Below are 22,484 nucleotides of genomic sequence, written 5' to 3'. Positions count from 1 at the left end.
TTAGAAGTAAAAGTTGGAAATTCCCAAGTACTGTATTATTGTTTGATCTGCCGACTAGAAGTATCCTGCTCTGTTGTGTTTTTATTCATTTTTGAGGGTCGCCAGCCCCTCCTATATACAGGTTTAATGGTTGTCTTTAGTTCAATGTTTGTTTTGTAAACGCCATTGACAATGAAGGGAAAATGTACGTCATAATGTGCCTCATTACGTCATATTGTCATATTGTTTGTGTTTGTAATCACCATTACATCACCTAATCAACATGAGTTACACACTAATATATTAGCGCCCCTCACTTCACATGGGTATGATTGTTTAATAAACACATGAGAAACTTGAACTGAATGCTAGTAAGAATACATTATATATTATATATAATATTTCTCCACCTCTACCTTCCTTCCAGTCTGTGGTGTCTCTGATACGGTGTCTTCCTTGTGTCTCTCCAGTCTGTGGTATCGTTGAGACTGTGTGGGAATCAGATCTCAGCTCTCCCAGCGCCCAACAAGTGGAAGTGTTCTCTGCTCCGAATGCTGGACCTGTCCAGGAACCAGCTAGGCAGGTTTGTAGGTCCATATTACCTCTTCTCTTCTAGGCAGGTAGGTGGATGACATTATACCCCCAACACAGTAACACACCACCCTCTCCAACCAGTATTGTTCGTTCAGCCATCAGAGAAGTGTTGATTTTGACAGCAAAGTTTGATTTAGTTTTAGTTATAGTCTTTTGAATAAAATTCCATTTAGTTTTAGTCACAATTTAGTATTTTCAAATGCGTATATATATTTTTTATTATTTTTGTACTGGGGCACAGCGGCGCCTCACAGCTAGATGGTCCTGGGTTTGATTCCTTGTAGTCTTGATTTAGTTTTACTGTACGGTTGCAAAAATGCATTATCTATCAATCAATCAATCAATCAGGGGTTCCATTACTGAAGTCTGACGTAATTTACACAACTTACCTAGATCGTGGTTCTGAATTCCCATAGACTTTTTTATGTTGCATCAAATAAGAGCTGTGTTCCAAAAATGACGGTGACGGCCGATAAAGCTCTCATGTTACTGCTGCCGAATTAGTTAAAATCTTCACCAGAAACTAGCATCAAATATGAGTGTACTGACTTTCGTAAAAAGACGATACAGAGCCACCTCCCTGTTAAAGTTTTGGACCACAATTCTTATATGAGACGATTTTCAGATGACCCCATCTCCCGCGACCCAGAGGATGGATTTCTATACTAGTCTATACCACAAAAACATCAGCTATTCCACAGACAATCATAGGAGTGTTTACAGAACGTACAGTGATATCTTTAGCTTAGACAGCAGCTTAATAATAGAATTCTGAGACCCATTCGGTCAACATCTATCTATTGCTATACAATCTTTAAGGGGTGCGCACGCTTATCCGACACACCATAGGAAACAACGATCAGATTAAAGTTGGTGAACATGCATTATGGTTGGCGAACATGCACTGCTCCGTGCTTGCGGTTATGGTTAGGTTAGGGTTTGAGGTACTGTACGTTGTCGAGTCGGACCAATGACTGGTCTAAACTAAGTACTGCACCCATCTTTAAGGATGCCATGTTTCTTGCAGTATCCCTGATAAAAAAGCTTCAATAAAAGAACATTGGACTCTCAACTCCTAAATTAAAGACCTTTTATATGCATTCACAACTGTTTATATATCAGCTGACTAAGGTTTTTTAATTTGTGACTTCATTAGAAGTGAGGAGGGACCCAAAACCAGGAGGCTGGCCTTTCTGACCACGTGGAGCCGGAGGGACCCTGACCCTGCAGGTACTGTATATAATGTTTGGGGGTCCTTGACATACAATAGTTTGAGAACCACTGATATAGAAACTGATGAAATGATTTAGAAGACATTTTGTAGAATCTGGTATCCGGTCCTGATGGGATAAGTGTGTGTGTGTGTGTGTGTGTGTGTGTGTGCGTGTGTGTGTGTGTGTGTGTGCGTGTGCGCGTGCGCGTGCGTGTGCGTGCGTGCGTCATTGTCTCTCTCTTGGCAGTGAGTGCGGTGGAGTTTCCGATCATCCTGCGTGACTCTCTGGAGGTTCTCTTCCTGAACGACAACCATCTGGACTGTGTCCCTCAGTCCGTGTGTGGTCTGACCACGCTGTCTGAGCTCTATCTGTCCAAGTACGTGCACACACACGCACGCACACACACACGCACAAGGACACGCGCACACACAAATGTTTTATTTGGACCACCTCAACTCTGAGAGTGTAATTTGGTTCCATGTTGAACACTCTCAGAGTTACAGACCTGCTTTGGTCATTCAGGGCCAGCTCTTTATGAGTTTATGGTGATATTAGTATTGTCTCCACCAGGCCGAAGGCATTGGAGGCATTGTTTTGCACTCGGTCTGCGTGTGTGTTTGTGTGTGTGTGTGTGTGCACCAGCTAATCTCCGGCACTGTTGGCCCGATCGATGCCAACTCCCTGGATGCCAACGATGAACCTCTGCCCCACATTTTCCAGAACGGCCTGTTATAGCCCCACCAGGAGGCCGACTGTTGCAAAACACATCTTTTGCTATTACTCCTCCAGATTCTGTCCAAAATCCCGCAAATCGTTACACAGTATCTCTATAGTCATGTGCTCAAGACGGAGCTGTCCGATATTTTATATTCCATAGTAAAGGTCCCCACACACCTAGCGCGTTTTTTGGATATCTAGCAGCGTTTCTCCATCGGTTCTCCGAAAAACTCGTCCAGTGTGCAACCACCTTAATTGGCTAACATTGGCTTTCAAAGTTTGCAGGATTGTCCCGTTTTGAACAAAAAGCCTCAAATCCTGAACGCAGCGTGCAATTTACGTGAAATCTTTCACTGACTCTCCTACTAGGCTGAGGAATATATCTCACCCTTTTCACATTGGTCTGTTATAGCACCACCAACAGGTGGATTTTTGCAAAACACATTTTTGGAACAAAATGCCTCAAATCATCCAATTGCCATCAAAGGCATAAGAAGAAATAATAATAATAAATTTTATTTATAAGGCGCCTTTCAGGGCACTCAAGGTCGCCGTACAGATTACAAGCAGTACAAGGACAAAGTTAAAAGCAGGAAAAAATAAAACTAGGGCACGCTTTTCACATTGGCCTATTATAGCGCCACCAGGAGGCCACTACCTGACCTGCCCTGGTGGAGACCTGTGCCCCGAGGGGCACTTTTCCTAGTCGCCTGCTCCTTGTGTATGTCCATGGCACAAATTGGAATTTTGGCAAAAATGTCCACCACAAGATGGTGATGACCCTTTTTATGACATTTTACTATGGTGAGGTATTTATACTTGGGTATTTTCAATTTCAAATACTTCTACTCCACTACGTCAGAGGCAGATATTGTACTTTTACTCCACTACATTTATTTGAAAACTTACTAGTTACTTTGTAGATTTGTATTATTATTACCCACTTCAGTCCTATATACATTTCAGCCATTTGCAAATATGCTATTTTCAAAAGATGTTTAAACATTGAATTTTTGATAACAATACTTTTCATGCACTTTTTTTTTGCATTTTGAATACCAGACTTTTACTTGCAAGTTGCAACAGAGTAGTTGTACATTGCAGTATTTTACTGAGTAAAATGGTGCATTTATATATAGCGCCTTTATCCATGGTGCTTTACATAGATTGTGCATTACATTCACACCGATGGCAGAGGAAACCATGCAAGGCACCAACCTGCACACCGGGAGCAATTGGGGGTTCAGCATCTTGCTCAAGGACACTTTGACACTAACTCTGGGGGAGCCCGGGTTCAAACTGGGAACCTTGCAGTTGTCATCCGGTCACTCTACCCCTGAGCCACTGCCACCCATACTTTTTTCACCCACAGCTGCTGTGTATCATAATGAGTGTAGCTCTCTGTAGATCGTCCTCAGTCGAGCCTTCCATGCTGCGACCACAGCTGCTGTATCACAATGAGTGTAGCGAATGGGTGAGAATCTCTCAAAAGGCTTCTCACAGAGATTGGATTGTTCTGGAACATGGATGCCAAAAAAAAAGGATTTATATCAGAGCATCAACAAGTTCCCCTTTGAGTTTTTTTCTTTTGTTTTGTTTGGTTTTTCTCCTCCTTTTGGGGTAAGCCAACCAAAGCTACTACATTTCCTCCCAGTGCAATCCCCTAAAAAAATTAATCATTTTATCTCTCTTTTTTATTTCTCTGACCACGCTATCCTCATGTAATAAGGTTATCAGGGTAACCTTAAAACACATTCAACATTTATTTCCCCCTGCAGTAATCATGCTGTAATCCTGGTCTCTAAACTAAACATAATTTAGACATAGTTTACTGAGGATAAGGTTAGAAATAGGTTACGTTTAACCGTTTAGGCATATTTTAGAGAGGTTACGTTTAGAAATACCAGGAATGTATCTGTTATGAGAACAGTAATCCAGGTATCTCTCCAACAGTAATCCAGGTATCTCTCCAACAGTAATCCAGGTTTCTCTCTCCAACAGTAATCCAGGTATCTCTCCAACAGTAATCCAGGTATCTCTCCAACAGAAATCCAGGTGTCTCTCCAACAGTAATCCAGGTATCTCTCCAACAGTAATCCAGGTGTCTCTCCAACAGTAATCCAGGTGTCTCTCCAACAGTAATCCAGGTATCTCTCCAACAGTAATCCAGGTATCTCTCCAACAGTAATCCAGGTATCTCTCCAACAGTAATCCAGGTATCTCTCCAACAGTAATCCAGGTATCTCTCCAACAGTAATCCAGGTGTCTCTCCAACAGTAATCCAGGTGTCTCTCCAACGGTAATCCAGGTATCTCTCCAACAGTAATCCAGGTGTCTCTCCAACAGTAATCCAGGTATCTCTCCAACAGTAATCCAGGTTTCTCTCTCCTCAGTAATCCAGGTATCTCTCCAACAGTAATCCAGGTATCTCTCCAACAGTAATCCAGGTATCTCTCCAACAGTAATCCAGGTATCTCTCCAACAGTAATCCAGGTGTCTCTCCAACAGTAATCCAGGTATCTCTCCAACAGTAATCCAGGTATCTCTCCAACAGTAATCCAGGTATCTCTCCAACAGTAATCCAGGTGTCTCTCCAACAGTAATCCAGGTGTCTCTCCAAAAGTAATCCAGGTATCTCTCCACCAGTAATCTAGGTATCTCTCCAACAGTAATCCTGGTGTCTCTCCAACAGTAATCCAGGTGTCTCTCCAACAGTAATCCAGGTGTCTCTCCAACAGTAATCCAGGTATCTCTCCAACAGTAATCCAGGTATCTCTCCAACAGTAATCCAGGTTTCTCTCTCCTCAGTAATCCAGGTGTCTCTCCAACAGTAATCCAGGTGTCTCTCCAACAGTAATCCAGGTGTCTCTCCAACAGTAATCCAGGTGTCTCTCCAACAGTAATCCAGGTATCTCTCCAACAGTAATCCAGGTATCTCTCCAACAGTAATCCAGGTTTCTCTCTCCTCAGTAATCCAGGTGTCTCTCCAACAGTAATCCAGGTGTCTCTCCAACAGTAATCCAGGTATCTCTCCAACAGTAATCCAGGTATCTCTCCAACAGTAATCCAGGTGTCTCTCCAACAGTAATCCAGGTGTCTCTCCAACAGTAATCCAGGTATCTCTCCAACAGTAATCCAGGTATCTCTCCAACAGTAATCCAGGTGTCTCTCGAACAGTAATCCAGGTATATCTCCAACAGTAATCCAGGTATCTCTCCAACAGTAATCCAGGTATCTCTCCAACAGTAATCCAGGTGTCTCTCCAACAGTAATCCAGGTGTCTCTCCAAAAGTAATCCAGGTATCTCTCCACCAGTAATCCAGGTATCTCTCCAACAGTAATCCAGGTGTCTCTCCAACAGTAATCCAGGTATCTCTCCAACAGTAATCCAGGTATCTCTCCAACAGTAATCCAGGTATCTCTCCAACAGTAATCCAGGTGTCTCTCCAACAGTAATCCAGGTATCTCTCCAACAGTAATCCAGGTATCTCTCCAACAGTAATCCAGGTATCTCTCCAAAAGTAATCCAGGTATCTCTCCAACAGTAATCCAGGTATCTCTCCAAAAGTAATCCAGGTATCTCTCCAACAGTAATCCTGGTGTCTCTCCAACAGTAATCCAGGTGTCTCTCCAACAGTAATCCAGGTGTCTCTCCAACAGTAATCCAGGTATCTCTCCAACAGTAATCCAGGTATCTCTCCAACAGTAATCCAGGTTTCTCTCTCCTCAGTAATCCAGGTGTCTCTCCAACAGTAATCCAGGTATCTCTCCAACAGTAATCCAGGTATCTCTCCAACAGTAATCCAGGTATCTCTCCAACAGTAATCCAGGTATCTCTCCAAAAGTAATCCAGGTATCTCTCCAACAGTAATCCAGGTATCTCTCCAACAGTAATCCAGGTATCTCTCCAACAGTAATCCAGGTATCTCTCCAACAGTAATCCAGGTATCTCTCCAACAGTAATCCAGGTGTCTCTCCAACAGTAATCCAGGTGTCTCTCCAACAGTAATCCAGGTGTCTCTCCAACAGTAATCCAGGTGTCTCTCCAACAGTAATCCAGGTATCTCTCTCCTCAGTAATCCAGGTGTCTCCAACAGTAATCCAGGTGTCTCTCCAACAGTAATCCAGGTATCTCTCTCCTCAGTAATCCAGGTGTCTCTCCAACAGGTATCTCTCCAACAGTAATCCAGGTGTCTCTCCAACAGTAATCCAGGTATCTCTCTCCTCAGTAATCCAGGTGTCTCTCCAACAGTAATCCAGGTATCTCTCCAACAGTAATCCAGGTATCTCTCCAACAGTAATCCAGGTATCTCTCCAACAGTAATCCAGGTATCTCTCCAACAGTAATCCAGGTGTCTCTCCAACAGTAATCCAGGTATCTCTCCAACAGTAATCCAGGTATCTCTCCAACAGTAATCCAGGTATCTCTCCAACAGTAATCCAGGTGTCTCTCCAACAGTAATCCAGGTATCTCTCCAACAGTAATCCAGGTATCTCTCCAACAGTAATCCAGGTGTCTCTCCAACAGTAATCCAGGTATCTCTCCAACAGTAATCCAGGTATCTCTCCAACAGTAATCCAGGTATCTCTCCAACAGTAATCCAGGTGTCTCTCCAACAGTAATCCAGGTGTCTCTCCAAAAGTAATCCAGGTATCTCTCCACCAGTAATCCAGGTATCTCTCCAACAGTAATCCAGGTATCTCTCCAACAGTAATCCTGGTGTCTCTCCAACAGTAATCCAGGTATCTCTCCAACAGTAATCCAGGTGTCTCTCCAACAGTAATCCAGGTGTCTCTCCAACAGTAATCCAGGTATCTCTCCAACAGTAATCCAGGTATCTCTCCAACAGTAATCCAGGTGTCTCTCCAACAGTAATCCAGGTATCTCTCCAACAGTAATCCAGGTATCTCTCCAACAGTAATCCAGGTGTCTCTCCAACAGTAATCCAGGTATCTCTCCAACAGTAATCCAGGTATCTCTCCAACAGTAATCCAGGTATCTCTCCAACAGTAATCCAGGTGTCTCTCCAACAGTAATCCAGGTATCTCTCCAACAGTAATCCAGGTATCTCTCCAACAGTAATCCAGGTATCTCTCCAAAAGTAATCCAGGTATCTCTCCAACAGTAATCCAGGTATCTCTCCAAAAGTAATCCAGGTATCTCTCCAACAGTAATCCTGGTGTCTCTCCAACAGTAATCCAGGTGTCTCTCCAACAGTAATCCAGGTGTCTCTCCAACAGTAATCCAGGTATCTCTCCAACAGTAATCCAGGTATCTCTCCAACAGTAATCCAGGTTTCTCTCTCCTCAGTAATCCAGGTGTCTCTCCAACAGTAATCCAGGTATCTCTCCAACAGTAATCCAGGTATCTCTCCAACAGTAATCCAGGTATCTCTCCAACAGTAATCCAGGTATCTCTCCAAAAGTAATCCAGGTATCTCTCCAACAGTAATCCAGGTATCTCTCCAACAGTAATCCAGGTATCTCTCCAACAGTAATCCAGGTATCTCTCCAACAGTAATCCAGGTATCTCTCCAACAGTAATCCAGGTGTCTCTCCAACAGTAATCCAGGTGTCTCTCCAACAGTAATCCAGGTGTCTCTCCAACAGTAATCCAGGTGTCTCTCCAACAGTAATCCAGGTATCTCTCTCCTCAGTAATCCAGGTGTCTCTCCAACAGTAATCCAGGTGTCTCTCCAACAGTAATCCAGGTATCTCTCTCCTCAGTAATCCAGGTGTCTCTCCAACAGGTATCTCTCCAACAGTAATCCAGGTGTCTCTCCAACAGTAATCCAGGTATCTCTCTCCTCAGTAATCCAGGTGTCTCTCCAACAGTAATCCAGGTATCTCTCCAACAGTAATCCAGGTTTCTCTCTCCTCAGTAATCCAGGTATCTCTCCAACATCAATCCAGGTATCTCTCCAACAGTAATCCAGGTATCTCTCCAACAGTAATCCAGGTATCTCTCCAACAGTAATCCAGGTGTCTCTCCAACAGTAATCCAGGTATCTCTCCAACAGTAATCCAGGTATCTCTCCAACAGTAATCCAGGTATCTCTCCAACAGTAATCCAGGTGTCTCTCCAACAGTAATCCAGGTATCTCTCCAACAGTAATCCAGGTATCTCTCCAACAGTAATCCAGGTATCTCTCCAAAAGTAATCCAGGTATCTCTCCAACAGTAATCCAGGTATCTCTCCAAAAGTAATCCAGGTATCTCTCCAACAGTAATCCAGGTGTCTCTCCAACAGTAATCCAGGTATCTCTCCAACAGTAATCCAGGTATCTCTCCAACAGTAATCCTGGTGTCTCTCCAACAGTAATCCAGGTATCTCTCCAACAGTAATCCAGGTGTCTCTCCAACAGTAATCCAGGTGTCTCTCCAAAAGTAATCCAGGTATCTCTCCACCAGTAATCCAGGTATCTCTCCAACAGTAATCCTGGTGTCTCTCCAACAGTAATCCAGGTGTCTCTCCAACAGTAATCCAGGTGTCTCTCCAACAGTAATCCAGGTATCTCTCCAACAGTAATCCAGGTATCTCTCCAACAGTAATCCAGGTATCTCTCCAACAGTAATCCAGGTGTCTCTCCAACAGTAATCCAGGTGTCTCTCCAACAGTAATCCAGGTATCTCTCCAACAGTAATCCAGGTTTCTCTCTCCTCAGTAATCCAGGTATCAGAGAGCTCCCGGTGGAGTTGGGTCATCTCTCCAACCTGTGGCAGCTGGACATCGAAGACCTGAACATCATGAACGTCCCTCTGGAAGTCAGGAAAGAAGGTAGAGAACAACCTGACCCTGAGGTCTTCTCCTTGCTTAAAAGGATCCTTGGCTAATAAGATTGATATGCTTTAATACATTTTATGATTGCCCTCTATAACTAACATTTACATTTAAAAACACCTTCAATATTTCATTTATTTTAGAAATATTTTGTTCAAGGGGGACAATGCCCGTCGCATGTCAATGATGTCATTTGTCCATGTGTGGTCCAGCTCTATGGATTTTATGGAATGCATATGCAAATAAAACATGTTGGTTTGATGCTCGTAGGAAGTATTATCTTGGTTTTTATGTGCACATGCATTCCATGCATACCATAGGGCTGGATCACACATGATCATCAACTTGCGATGACATCATCAACTTGCGAAAATATTTAAGGTGTTTTTCATTTTACATTTTAGTTATAGAGCCCAATTATAATGTATTAAGGCTTATTAGGCAGGCATCATTTTCAGACTTTCAAGAGCAGCTATCATCTTAAAGGGCCACTTCACCCCTTTTGCAACCAGATCTTATTTTAATGATGTTTGGGAGACAAGAAACACTTTCCTGGGGTTTTTATGTGGGTAATATTGTGTTTTTAGATATTTCAGTATTTCACAATGTAGTGTCGTGTTTAGTAGAAATTTTGTCCAGCAATGATTTTCCTTTAACCCATTCTGACCGGGCACCCATTTTGGTGTCAGCATCATGTTATGCTTTAGCTATTTAAAAATAGCAGATCTACAAGCTCATATCGCGCCACCGAGTGGCGCGATACGAGCTTGTAGGTCTGCTATTTTTGAAAAATCGACTGACATTTTTAGAATCTGATCTCAGGTCAGAATGGGTTCATCAGACCAGTGTGTGTCCGGCGGAAACCTTGTATGAATCTGATCTCGGGTCAGAATGGGTTAAAGGTCCACTGTTTAAAAACGAATAATGCTGTGGCATGGTCAACTGACCGTCCGGCCGTCTGCTCAGGTCCGATGTCAGTCATGGCTTTCCTGCGAGCTCACCTCCGCAAGGCGGAGCCCTGCAAACTGATGAAGCTGCTGCTGATTGGTCCTCCGCGGCAGGGGAAGTCCGCCCTCCTGGAGGCGTTGCAGACCGGAAGGACCGCCCACTTCTTCAGCCCTCCGGAACGCAGCATCGCCACGTCCGTCTGGGAGCTGGACACGCCCACCGGGGGCGGAGCCGCCAAGGGCAGCGGAGGCGGGGCCAAGAGCAGCAGCGTGAGTGAGGGGGGAAAACACACTGACACTAGATGGTTTAGTTTTAGTCTCATTTTAGTCATCTGAAAAGTTTTAGTTAGTGTCTAGTCGACTAAATATCATAGCATTTTAGCCGACTAAATCTACAGTTGATTTTGTCGACAATATTATATATTTTGGCAGGCTGTGAATGGCGTCCACTAGTCCCTCTGTAACATTTTAGTCTAGTTTTTATTTGTCGACAAAATTGTCAATATATTTAGTCATCGTAACATTGTTAATAAATAAATACTAGCAGCTTCCACCAACCCTTACCCCTTATTAGCCCCTCCTATGCCCAGCTTTACGGATTTGTGTGAACACAAACATTGGCTTCTGATTGGCTGATCACACCATAGCGATGATTTGATTGGCTGAGCAAAGTACATATTGAAGATTATAGTGAGTGTGGAAAGTGAAGACGCCAAAAGTGATTGGCTGGAATGACATTTGTGATGATTTGATTGGCTGAGTGAGCACGGAATGTGATGTATGATGATAACAGTGCGTGTGCGAGTGTGATTTGCGAGTGTGATTTGTTTTTACTATTATAAAACATTTTAAAATTGTTCATATAGCTGATCTACAAGCTCACAACGTGTCGATGTAGATCTGATAGTTGAACTATTTCATTTTGAGAAAAATAAGTTTTTCTCCTCTCCTGAACAGTTAGTCTTGCCCTAGCCTCGATACCCAGGCTTTCATTTCGTCTGCGCGAAAGATGAAAGCCTGGAAAAAGCTGTGGGCTGAACCAGTCTAAAAGTGGGAGTCAACCCTTCCGGGTGGGCGTCGCTCTAAATGATGTGACGTAGCGCTGCACTAGGGGGGAGAGGAGGGGCCGGGGGTGACGGACAGATTGATGAGATCCAATCAGGGTGCGCGCATTTCTGAGGCGCGACCCGCCCCTCTAGACCAGAAATGTCTCTGCTTAGGTCAGGCTAGTCTTGCCCCAATGACTGTCTCTGTATCAAAATGAGTCACAAATGTTGAGTGACAACAGAAGGACTGTTCTGATGTGACCTCTATGTGTTGAGTGACAACAGAAGGACTGTTCTGATGTGACCTCTATGTGTTGAGTTACAACAGAAGGACTGTTCTGATGTGACCTCTGTGTGTTGAGTGACAACAGAAGGACTGTTCTGATGTGACCTCTGTGTGTTGAGTGACAACAGAAGGACTGTTTTGATGTGACCTATGTGTTGAGTGACAACAGAAGGACTGTTCTGATGTGACCTTTATGTGTTGAGTGACAACAGAAGGACTGTTCTGATGTGACCTCTATGTGTTGAGTGACAACAGAAGGACTGTTCTGATGTGACCTTTATGTGTTGAGTGACAACAGAAGGACTGTTCTGATGTGACCTTTATGTGTTGAGTGACAACAGAAGGACTGTTCTGATGTGACCTTTATGTGTTGAGTGACAACAGAAGGACTGTTCTGATGTGACCTCTATGTGTTGAGTGACAACAGAAGGACTGTTCTGATGTGACCTTTATGTGTTGAGTGACAACAGAAGGACTGTTCTGATGTGACCTTTATGTGTTGAGTGACAACAGAAGGACTGTTCTGATGTGACCTTTATGTGTTGAGTGACAACAGAAGGACTGTTCTGATGTGACCTATGTGTTGAGTGACAACAGAAGGACTGTTCTGATGTGACCTCTATGTGTTGAGTGACAACAGAAGGACTGTTCTGATGTGACCTTTATGTGTTGAGTGACAACAGAAGGACTGTTCTGATGTGACCTCTATGTGTTGAGTGACAACAGAAGGACTGTTCTGATGTGACCTGTGTGTTGAGTGACAACAGAAGGACTGTTCTGATGTGACCTCTATGTGTTGAGTGACAACAGAAGGACTGTTCTGATGTGACCTATGTGTTGCGTTACAACAGAAGGACTGTTCTGATGTGACCTCTATGTGTTGAGTGACAACAGAAGGACTGTTCTGATGTGACCTCTATGTGTTGAGTGACAACAGAAGGACTGTTCTGATGTGACCTTTATGTGTTGAGTGACAACAGAAGGACTGTTCTGATGTGACCTCTATGTGTTGAGTGACAACAGAAGGACTGTTCTGATGTGACCTCTATGTGTTGCGTTACAACAGAAGGACTGTTCTGATGTGACCTCTATGTGTTGAGTGACAACAGAAGGACTGTTCTGATGTGACCTCTATGTGTTGAGTGACAACAGAAGGACTGTTCTGATGTGACCTCTGTGTGTTGAGTGACAACAGAAGGACTGTTCTGATGTGACCTCTATGTGTTGAGTGACAACAGAAGGACTGTTCTGATGTGACCTCTATGTGTTGAGTGACAACAGAAGGACTGTTCTGATGTGACCTCTGTGTGTTGAGTGACAACACAAGGACTGTTCTGATGTGACCTCTGTGTGTTGAGTGACAACAGAAGGACTGTTCTGATGTGACCTCTGTGTGTTGAGTGACAACAGAAGGACTGTTCTGATGTGACCTCTATGTGTTGAGTGACAACAGAAGGACTGTTCTGATGTGACCTCTATGTGTCGAGTGACAACACAAGGACTGTTCTGATGTGACCTCTGTGTGTTGCGTTACAACAGAAGGACTGTTCTGATGTGACCTCTGTGTGTTGAGTGACAACAGAAGGACTGTTCTGATGTGACCTCTATGTGTCGAGTGACAACACAAGGACTGTTCTGATGTGACCTCTATGTGTTGCGTTACAACAGGACTGTTCTGATGTGACCTCTATGTGTTGAGTGACAACACAAGGACTGTTCTGATGTGACCTCTATGTGTTGAGTGACAACAGAAGGACTGTTCTGATGTGACCTCTATGTGTTGAGTGACAACAGAAGGACTGTTCTGATGTGACCTCTATGTGTTGAGTGACAACAGAAGGACTGTTCTGATGTGACCTCTGTGTGTTGAGTGACAACAGAAGGACTGTTCTGATGTGACCTCTATGTGTTGAGTGACAACAGAAGGACTGTTCTGATGTGACCTCTGTGTGTTGAGTGACAACAGAAGGACTGTTCTGATGTGACCTCTTATGTGTTGCGTTACAACAGAAGGACTCTGCGGTGTCGTTCAACGTTTGGGACATCGGCGGGCCGGCCAACATGTCCACCGTCAACCAGTGCTTCTTCACCGACAAGGCTCTGTACGTGGTGATCTGGAACCTGGCCATGGGGGAGGAGTCTGTGGCCAGCCTGCAGGCCTGGCTGCTCAACATAGAGGTTAGTGTGATATGGAACACGATATGGAACACGATATGGAACACGATATGGATCACGTGGTTTCCACTGTTGATGCTCATGCCGGAATAGAAAGCCTTGACATTTTGTTATGGGTTAGCTACATCTGACCACATCCCTATTGCCATGGTATTATAAATGTGGATAATGTCCCCTCGCTGGTTAAGACTGAAGAAAACAGGAGAGGTTAATATAGACTGGGGTAAACTATCGAAAGCTGATATTCTTAAATATTGCTTTTGTCCTGAGGAATTATTGAGTAAAGTGAATTTGCCAATGAATGCCATTTGTTGCACAAATGTAAACTGTGAGGACTTATGCCTTATGCCTTATGTATGATGAAATAGTGAGAGCTCTTCATGATGCTAGCAGGTCTTTATTCACTCGCCCTAGGAAGGCCAAGAACATCAAGCCAGGGTGGAATAGATTTGTAGCTAGCCACCATGCAGAGGCTAATGAGGCCCGTAAGGCCTGGGTAACAGATGGCAGGCCCAGACAGGGACCTGTCCTTGAACATAAAAAGTGCTCAGTCTATGGCTGATAATCTTTTTGATAATGACATTACTAACTTTTGGAAAGAGGTAAAGTCCCTTAACAGGGCTAAAGCAGCTCCCCCATGTAATGTAGAGGGGGTAACAGATCCAGTAGGCATCGCTGCCCTCTGGAGGCAGCATTATGCGACAATTGTGTTAAAGGTGAGCCTTTTCATATAGGCACTATAGATGAAGAAAGTACTTTTTTTAACACCCATGAGGTTGTTAATGCCATACGGCAACTTGCTGACAGAGAGTCCAGTGGTCTGGACAATATTACAGCAGAACACTTGAAGCTAGCTGGTCCCAGATTGGCAGTGTTGTTGTCTATCTGCTTCTCTGGGATGTTGACTCATGGCACTTTACCAGACTCCATGCTGTCTGTCGTTCTGGTTCCCATAATAAAAGACAAAGCTGGGAAAGTAGGAAGTATAGACCCATAGCTCTTGCCAGTATTGTGTCCAAAGTACTAGAAAAACTACTCCTAGGTAGATTAAGTATATACATTTCCACCACTGACAATCAGTTTGACTTCAAGCCCAAACATAGTACAGACTTATGTATTTATGCTCTGAAAGAAGCAGTGGAGACCTATAGAAGGCAGGGCTCTACTATGCTGGTTGGTTTTATTGATGCGTCGAGAGCTTTTGATAGAATCCATCACTACAAGCTTTTTAATAAGCTCAAGCTTAGGGGTGTGCCAAACTGTTTATTACGCATTCTTGTCTACTGGTATGCTAACCAGAAAATGCATGTAAAATGGGGGAGCACATTATCCACCCCTTTTCGGGTGGGCAATGGGGTCAGGCAGGGGGGAATTTTATCCCCAGCCCTCTTCAATTTATATATGGACGGCCTGTCAATGCAGCTGGGGGGGTGCAGAACAGGTTGTATGATGGGTGATAGCCTAATTAATCATTTTATGTACGCGGATGACCTTGCCATACTTTCCCCTAGTAGCAGTGGGTTCCAACAGCTACTCAATATTTGTACAAATTACGGTATTGACTTTGATATTCAGTATAATGCCAAGAAGAGCATGATACTCATAATATGTAGAACTAAAGAAGATCTGGAACTTTCATCTGTCTGGTCAAATTATGGGTGTGTCCAAAATTACAAAATATCTTGGGCATATCATAACAGATACCTTAGAGGATGACGAGGACATGTTTAGACAGAGGAGAATGCTTTATGTACAAGCCAACATGTTGGTCCGTAGATTTCACCATTGTACTACGGATGTTAAGGTAAACCTCTTTAGAGCTTATTGCACCCCTCTCTACACAGCTCCACTGTGGGTGAAGTACAAGAAGGAGAGCTTACGCAAACTGCAAGTAGCCTATAATGACTGTCTTCGTATTCTGTTGAAAAAGCCCAGGAGCACTAGAGCCAGTGGGCTCTTCTGTTCATTGGGTCTCACCACATTCATGGCTCTGTTGGGGAACTTGACATTCAAATTCATGAGCAGGCTGGATCGCTCACTGAATAGACTCATTGGACAGATGACAGACCCTGGCCGTAGTTCTGTAAGGTACACTTCTACCATCAGAGGACACTGGCATGAGTGCCTCGCCTAGAGTAGTAACCTGTGGGGCTGGGTGTGGCTTGATTGTTAGATTGATTGATTGATTGATTGATTGATTGGGCCTGGAACCTGACCATGGGGGAGGAGTCAGTGGCCAGCCTGCAGGCCTGGCTGCTCAACATAGAGGTTAGTGTGATATGGAACCTGGCCATGGGGAGGTGTGACAGCTGCTGAAAGTTGGGGTACCATTATCAACCAATATAAGGCAAAAATATCCAAATTTTATTATATTTTAAGTATCATGTGACGTGTCAAACTAGGGGGCTTTCATGATGCTGAATCCATTCCAAGCATTAGTTTTTGCACGAAAATACTCCGCGTCGGGGTCTCACTACGCCTCTCAGCCATGGTAAAATAGACCGTAACCTGAGACCTCTTGTGGCTTTATTGCTTTAATATTTGATGCATTACCATGTGTTGTTCTTGCTTACTGTAAATCGCTCTGGATTAAGTGTCGGCGAAATGCCTAAATTGTAAATTGGACGAAAGCCATTACCAAAAATGAGTTCTATACACTGCCACAATGCAGCCATTGATCAGCACACTGACACCTGCAGTGAGTTAGTAGATGAGGCGACAATGACGCAAATGTAAGCGGTTTGGTTCCTGCGGTCTTTGCAAAACCAGAACATTTCTTATAAATCAGATCCCCTCCCACTGGAAATCCAAACGTGACCACCTTATTGGCTAACAGTGACACATCTCTGAGTCACTTAACCCATTCTGACCTGAGATCAGATTCATACGAGGTTTCCGCCGGACAAACACTGGGTCTGATGAACCCATTCTGACCTGAGATCAGATTCTAAAAATGTCAGTCGTTCTTCGATTTTTCAAAAAATAGCAGACCTACAAGCTCGTATCGCGCCACTCGGTGGCGCGATATGAGCTTGTAGATCTGCTATTTTTCAATAGCTAAAGCATAACATGATGCCAACACCAAAATGGGTTAAAAAAAATAACGCCCGTGGTGCAACTCCGTGTGGGGGTCCCCAGGAACATCCAGACTCTACTCTCTACTGTACCGTGTATACTGGATATAGTTCCAAAAAATCCTTTTGACTTGAGTATGGCCAGAGGGAGACCAGGACTGTCCCGGATGTTTAAGTGAATGCTCTGCTTCGTCTGCATCTTTTGAATACAATTTAATTTAGTTTTAGCCATATTTCTTTTTTGTTCCATTTAGTTGACTAAATATCATAACCAAACATAAAACCAAGCATAAAATTACTTGTCATACTACAGTTCTAGGTGATAAGGTGACCACCAAAATGGTGGTTAGTAAAAACAGAGAGATATGTTTGGGTGAGCGGTGAGGCTCTTACCACCACGGCTCAGTGACGTCATGTTGTAGTTTTAGTAAAAACAGAGAGATATGTTTGGGTGAGCGGTGAGGCTCTTACCACCACGGCTCAGTGACGTCATGTTGTAGTTTTAGTAAAAACAAGAGAGATGTGTTTGGGTGAGCGGTGAGTCTCTTACCACCATGGCTCAGTGACGTCATGTTGTAGTTTTAGTAAAAACAGAGACATGTGTTTGGGTGAGCGGTGAGTCTCTTACCACCATGGCTCAGTGACGTCATGTTGTAGTTTTAGTAAAAACAGAGAGATGTTTGGGTGAGCGGTGAGGCTCTTACCACCATGGCTCAGTGACGTCATGTTGTAGTTTTAGTAAAAACAGAGAGATGTTTGGGTGAGCGGTGAGTCTCTTACCACCATGGCTCAGTGACGTCATGTTGTAGTTTTAGTAAAAACAGAGAGATGTTTGGGTGAGCGGTGAGGCTCTTACCACCGCGACTACAAAGAAATCACTGGCACATTTGATCACTTAAAAAAAAAAAATCTTTCCAAAAACATTTACAAAATAGCGTGTGACGTGAGCTTGTAGATCAACTATTTGTTTGATAACGTACGGACATTATTTTCTCCAACGTGGAAACAATCGACGGATTATGCCAACAATAATTGTTGTTCATCTCAAATGAAGGCCCGCGCTCCCAACTCCGCGGTGGTGGTGGTGGGAACGCACCTGGACCTCATCGACACCAAGTTCCGTACGGAGAGGATCGCCACGCTGAGAGCCTTCATCCTGGCGCTCTGTCGCTCGCCCTCCGGAGCGCGTGCGACCGGCTACCCCGACGTCACCTGGAAGCACCTGCAGTCAGTACACACACACACACACACACACACACACGCACACACACACACGCATATACCGGGTACCCCGATGTCACCTGGAAGCACCTGCAAATTTGCAATCGGTACACGCACCCACACACATGCACACACACAGGCACGCACTGACATTTTCAACTCAAAGCCGAGTCACTTTGGAGCAATTGGGAGAAGTTTAATAGCCTGCTAAATTTAAAACAAAATGCCAGCAGGGATAAAATGCCATGAACAAGAAAGCAAAGCAAAATCAGCTGTATATGTATGCGTGTCTGTTTTGTCTGTGCGTGCATGCATGCGTGTCTGTTTGTCTGTGCATGCGTGTGTGCATGCGTGTCTGTTTGTCTGTGCGTGCGTGTCTGTTTGTCTGTGCGTGCGTGCATGCGTGTCTGTTTGTCTGTGTGTGCGTGCATGCGTGTCTGTCTGTGCATGCGTGTCTGTCTGTGCATGCGTGTCTGTCTGTGCATGCGTGTCTGTCTGTGCATGCGTGTCTGTCTGTGCATGCGTGCGTGCATGCATGTCTGTTTGTCTGTGCGTGCGTGCATGTGTGTCTGTTTGTCTGTGCGTGCATGCATGTGTGTCTGTTTGTCTGTGCGTGCGTGCGTGCATGCGTGTCTGTCTGTGCATGCGTGCGTGCATGCGTGTCTGTCTGTGCATGCGTGCGTGCATGCGTGTCTGTCTGTGCATGCGTGCGTGCATGCGTGTCTGTTTGTCTGTGCGTGCATGCATGCGTGTCTGTTTGTCTGTGTGTGTCTGCGTGTGTGCGCAGTGAGGTGTCATGTAAGACTCTAGAAGGCGTGGAGGGTCTAAAGAAGCTGATCTATCGGGTGTCTCTCAACATGAAGGACAACAGCATCACCTCCACCAGCGGAAACAGACTGGTGGGACGGCTGGTGAGACCCACACACACACACACACACACACACACACACACACACACACACACACACACACACACACACTTTAGTACTGTAGAGAGCAGTGGTTTTCAACCGTTTTCATTATTTATTCAGCATTTGAGCCACGGAACCACCATTTGATGACATTTAGCCTCTCAGACCCAGATAAGACTTTGTCCACAATTCCATGCTGTATTGATGTTTGTACCATCGGGAGAGATAACAGGCAAACGTTGATCAAAATAACAATTCTTCTACATTCTCTGATTGTGTAGACGTAAATTAAGCTGCCCACCATGTGTTCATTAGTGATATCGCATGGCTGCTGAGGCAGATGTGGGAAGTTTACTACTTATGCGCTTAAGGTCTCCCAAAATGCTTCCGTAGAAAAAGCTAATGTTAGCAATTAGCACACAATGTCTATCTTCCTCCAGAAACATTAATATTGTAATGTATTGTAAATATTGTAATTGAGAGTTTCATTGTTCTAAAAAGGTCTATGAACTACCAGATCTCTAGAAGCTACCCAACTCTGTTATCTCTATAAACCAGATCTCTAGAAGCTACATGACTCTATAAACCAGATCTCTAGAAGCTACCTGACTCTGTTGTCTATAAACCAGATCTCTAGAAGCTACATGACTCTGTTGTCTATAAACCAGATCTCTAGAAGCTACATGACTCTGTTGTCTATAAACCAGATCTCTAGAAGCTAACCTGACTCTGTTGTCTATAAACCAGATCTCTAGACGCTACCTGACTCTGTTGTCTATAAACCAGATCTCTAGAAGCTACCTGACTCTGTTGTCTATAAACCAGATCTCTAGAAGCTACCTGACTCTGTTGTCTATAAACCAGATCTCTAGAAGCTACCTGACTCTGTTGTCTATAAACCAGATCTCTAGAAGCTACATGACTCTGTTGTCTTATATAAACCAGATCTCTAGAAGCTACATGACTCTGTTGTCTATAAACCAGATCTCTAGAAGCTACCCGACTCTGTTGTCTTATATAAACCAGATCTCTAGAAGCTACCTGACTCTGTTGTCTATAAACCAGATCTCTAGAAGCTACCTGACTCTGTTGTCTTATATAAACCAGATCTCTAGAAGCTACCTGACTCTGTTGTCTATAAACCAGATCTCTAGAAGCTACCTGACTCTGTTGTCTTATATAAACCAGATCTCTAGAAGCTACCTGACTCTGTTGTCTATAAACCAGATCTCTAGAAGCTACATGACTCTGTTGTCTATAAACCAGATCTCTAGAAGCTACATGACTCTGTTGTCTATAAACCAGATCTCTAGAAGCTACCTGACTCTGTTGTCTATAAACCAGATCTCTAGACGCTACATGACTCTGTTGTCTATAAACCAGATCTCTAGAAGCTACATGACTCTGTTGTCTATAAACCAGATCTCTAGAAGCTACATGACTCTGTTGTCTATAAACCAGATCTCTAGAAGCTACCTGACTCTGTTGTCTATAAACCAGATCTCTAGAAGCTACCTGACTCTGTTGTCTTATATAAACCAGATCTCTAGAAGCTACCTGACTCTGTTGTCTATAAACCAGATCTCTAGAAGCTACCTGACTGTTGTCTTATATAAACCAGATCTCTAGAAGCTACCCGACTCTGTCGTCTATAAACCAGATCTCTAGAAGTAGAAGCTATACCTGACTCTGCTCTAATGGATCTATAGATCCCTCGGAGCTACCTGGCCCTCCAGGAGGCGGTCATCTCGGAGCGGCTCAGACGAGACTCTGAGGACGAGGTCCAGTATCTGACCGACGCCCAGCTGGACCTCCTGATCCAGCACAACCCAGGAAGTGACATCAGAGACTACGAGGACCTGCAGACCGGTACTATAGTGCTGCTTCCCCCTAATGGAGACTATTGTTATTATAGAAAGACCCAAGCAGATTGGTTGATAAAAAACAAGTACTAATGCAGCGTTGAGTTTTTGATATAGCTTGTAGATCTGCTATTTTTGGAGCGTGACACCTGCACACAACCAAACATAAAATCATAGCTTAGTTTTTATTTCGTTTTATTTCGTTTTCGTAGTCGACAAGAATCTTTCGCCATCGTCTCAGTCGACTAAATTAACACATGTGTAAAATTGTTCCTAAAAAAGTCCTGTCCTTTATGTTCAGTAAGGCAGAAGGAAATGGAAGTGGATGTGTTGAATCCAGCTCAAAGTGAACTTTACTCGGGTATCTAGTTTGTTGCTGTCCGACATTCCCAGCCCGTGTTATTGAAGAAAAACAGGCGACATTAGCCCAAAACTCAATCGAAAATAGGCATTCGAAAATAGGCGTTCGAGTGGCCATTTTCAAGAACGGAAGGTCCAATCTCGCTCAGTCCAAAGCTCGTTGGAGGACTTTGAGGACATTGAGCACATAATGACATCTTGTCTCATCCGTCCAACGCAGCCATCAGCTTCCTGATCGAGACGGGCACCCTGCTGCACTTCCCCGACACCAGCCACGGTCTGTGCACGCTGTACTTCCTGTGTCCCGTCTGGCTGTCGGAGTGTCTGGAGAGGATCATCCACCTCAAGTCGTCTCGCTCTGTGGCCAGGAACGGACTGATCCGCACGGAAGACCTCAGGGTAAGTAGTGGTGGAAAAAAAGTCCTCGCATGTTTTACTTAAGTAAGAGTTAAGTACAGTAAATGTCCGGAATTCAAAGATCTACTAAAAGTACAAAAGTATAGGGCCAGAGCATAGGGAGGAGTTTCGAACGGATTATTCTGGTTGACGCTTGTATGACGCACGCGCAATGAATTCACGTCCATTCCAGCTGTAAGTTTTACCGTTTATTCAGTCACCACACGTAAGTCACAACTGTTCCCAGGCTTTTAGCTATAACTAAACGTGGTTGTTAAGGTGATAAAGGGTGCGTTTGATACAGTCAACAGAAATGTCTTCTCCCACGCTCACCTCCTCTCTCTCTGTCCAACTTCCCTCACCCAAGAGACAGGTAAACGCCATGAATAGGTAGAGTGGCAGCGCCCCCAGCCCCCGGTGACACGCCCACTACCTGTGCAGTGCCCATTAACCCATTCTGACCTGAGATCAGATTCATAACGAGGTTTCCACTGGACACACACTGGTCTGATGAACCCATTCTGACCTGAGATCAGATTAAAAAAAAATCAGTCGCTCTTCGATTTTTCAAAAATAGCAGACCTACAAGCTCGTATCGCGCCACTCGGTGGCGCGATATGAGCTTGTAGATCTGCTATTTTTAAATAGCCAAAGCATAACATGATGCTGACACCAAAATGGGTGCCCGGTCAGAATGGGTTAAAGTGACATACCTACGTCCATCATAAGGCACATTAGAATGCAAACACATTACGGCTCCTACATTCCGGCCCCTAATAATGGGAACACAATCATTACAATCATGCATTATGTAGGAGACAGTAAGAAAAGCGTTAAAGACGAGGTCTTCTTCTTTAGGCCAAAAACAAAAATCAGCCAAATAAAGGTGATATTGTCCATCACTCACTGAGTCAAGTTCGG

The 22,484-nt window shown here is 44.1% G+C and overlaps 1 protein-coding gene across 1 annotated transcript in view; it reads left to right on the top strand.

The window, feature by feature from the left end:
- The window catches only part of lrrk1 (leucine-rich repeat kinase 1), a 126,876-nt gene that overhangs the window by 39,614 nt on the left and 64,778 nt on the right, over nucleotides 1-22,484 (top strand). The window contains exons 11-20 of the mRNA XM_083791897.1: nucleotides 450-562; nucleotides 1,730-1,803; nucleotides 2,034-2,163; nucleotides 9,170-9,282; nucleotides 10,252-10,502; nucleotides 13,575-13,742; nucleotides 17,868-18,040; nucleotides 18,822-18,945; nucleotides 20,655-20,814; nucleotides 21,388-21,566. Coding sequence (XP_083648023.1) covers nucleotides 450-562; nucleotides 1,730-1,803; nucleotides 2,034-2,163; nucleotides 9,170-9,282; nucleotides 10,252-10,502; nucleotides 13,575-13,742; nucleotides 17,868-18,040; nucleotides 18,822-18,945; nucleotides 20,655-20,814; nucleotides 21,388-21,566 — 1,485 coding nt within the window. The remainder of the gene's footprint in view (nucleotides 1-449; nucleotides 563-1,729; nucleotides 1,804-2,033; nucleotides 2,164-9,169; nucleotides 9,283-10,251; nucleotides 10,503-13,574; nucleotides 13,743-17,867; nucleotides 18,041-18,821; nucleotides 18,946-20,654; nucleotides 20,815-21,387; nucleotides 21,567-22,484) is intronic.

Source organism: Protomyctophum parallelum, assembly GCF_964188405.1.
Source record: "Protomyctophum parallelum genome assembly, chromosome: 2".
NCBI lineage: Eukaryota > Metazoa > Chordata > Actinopteri > Myctophiformes > Myctophidae > Protomyctophum > Protomyctophum parallelum.
Note: the sequence above shows the minus strand (reverse complement) of the source record. Positions and strands in the feature narration are given on the sequence as shown.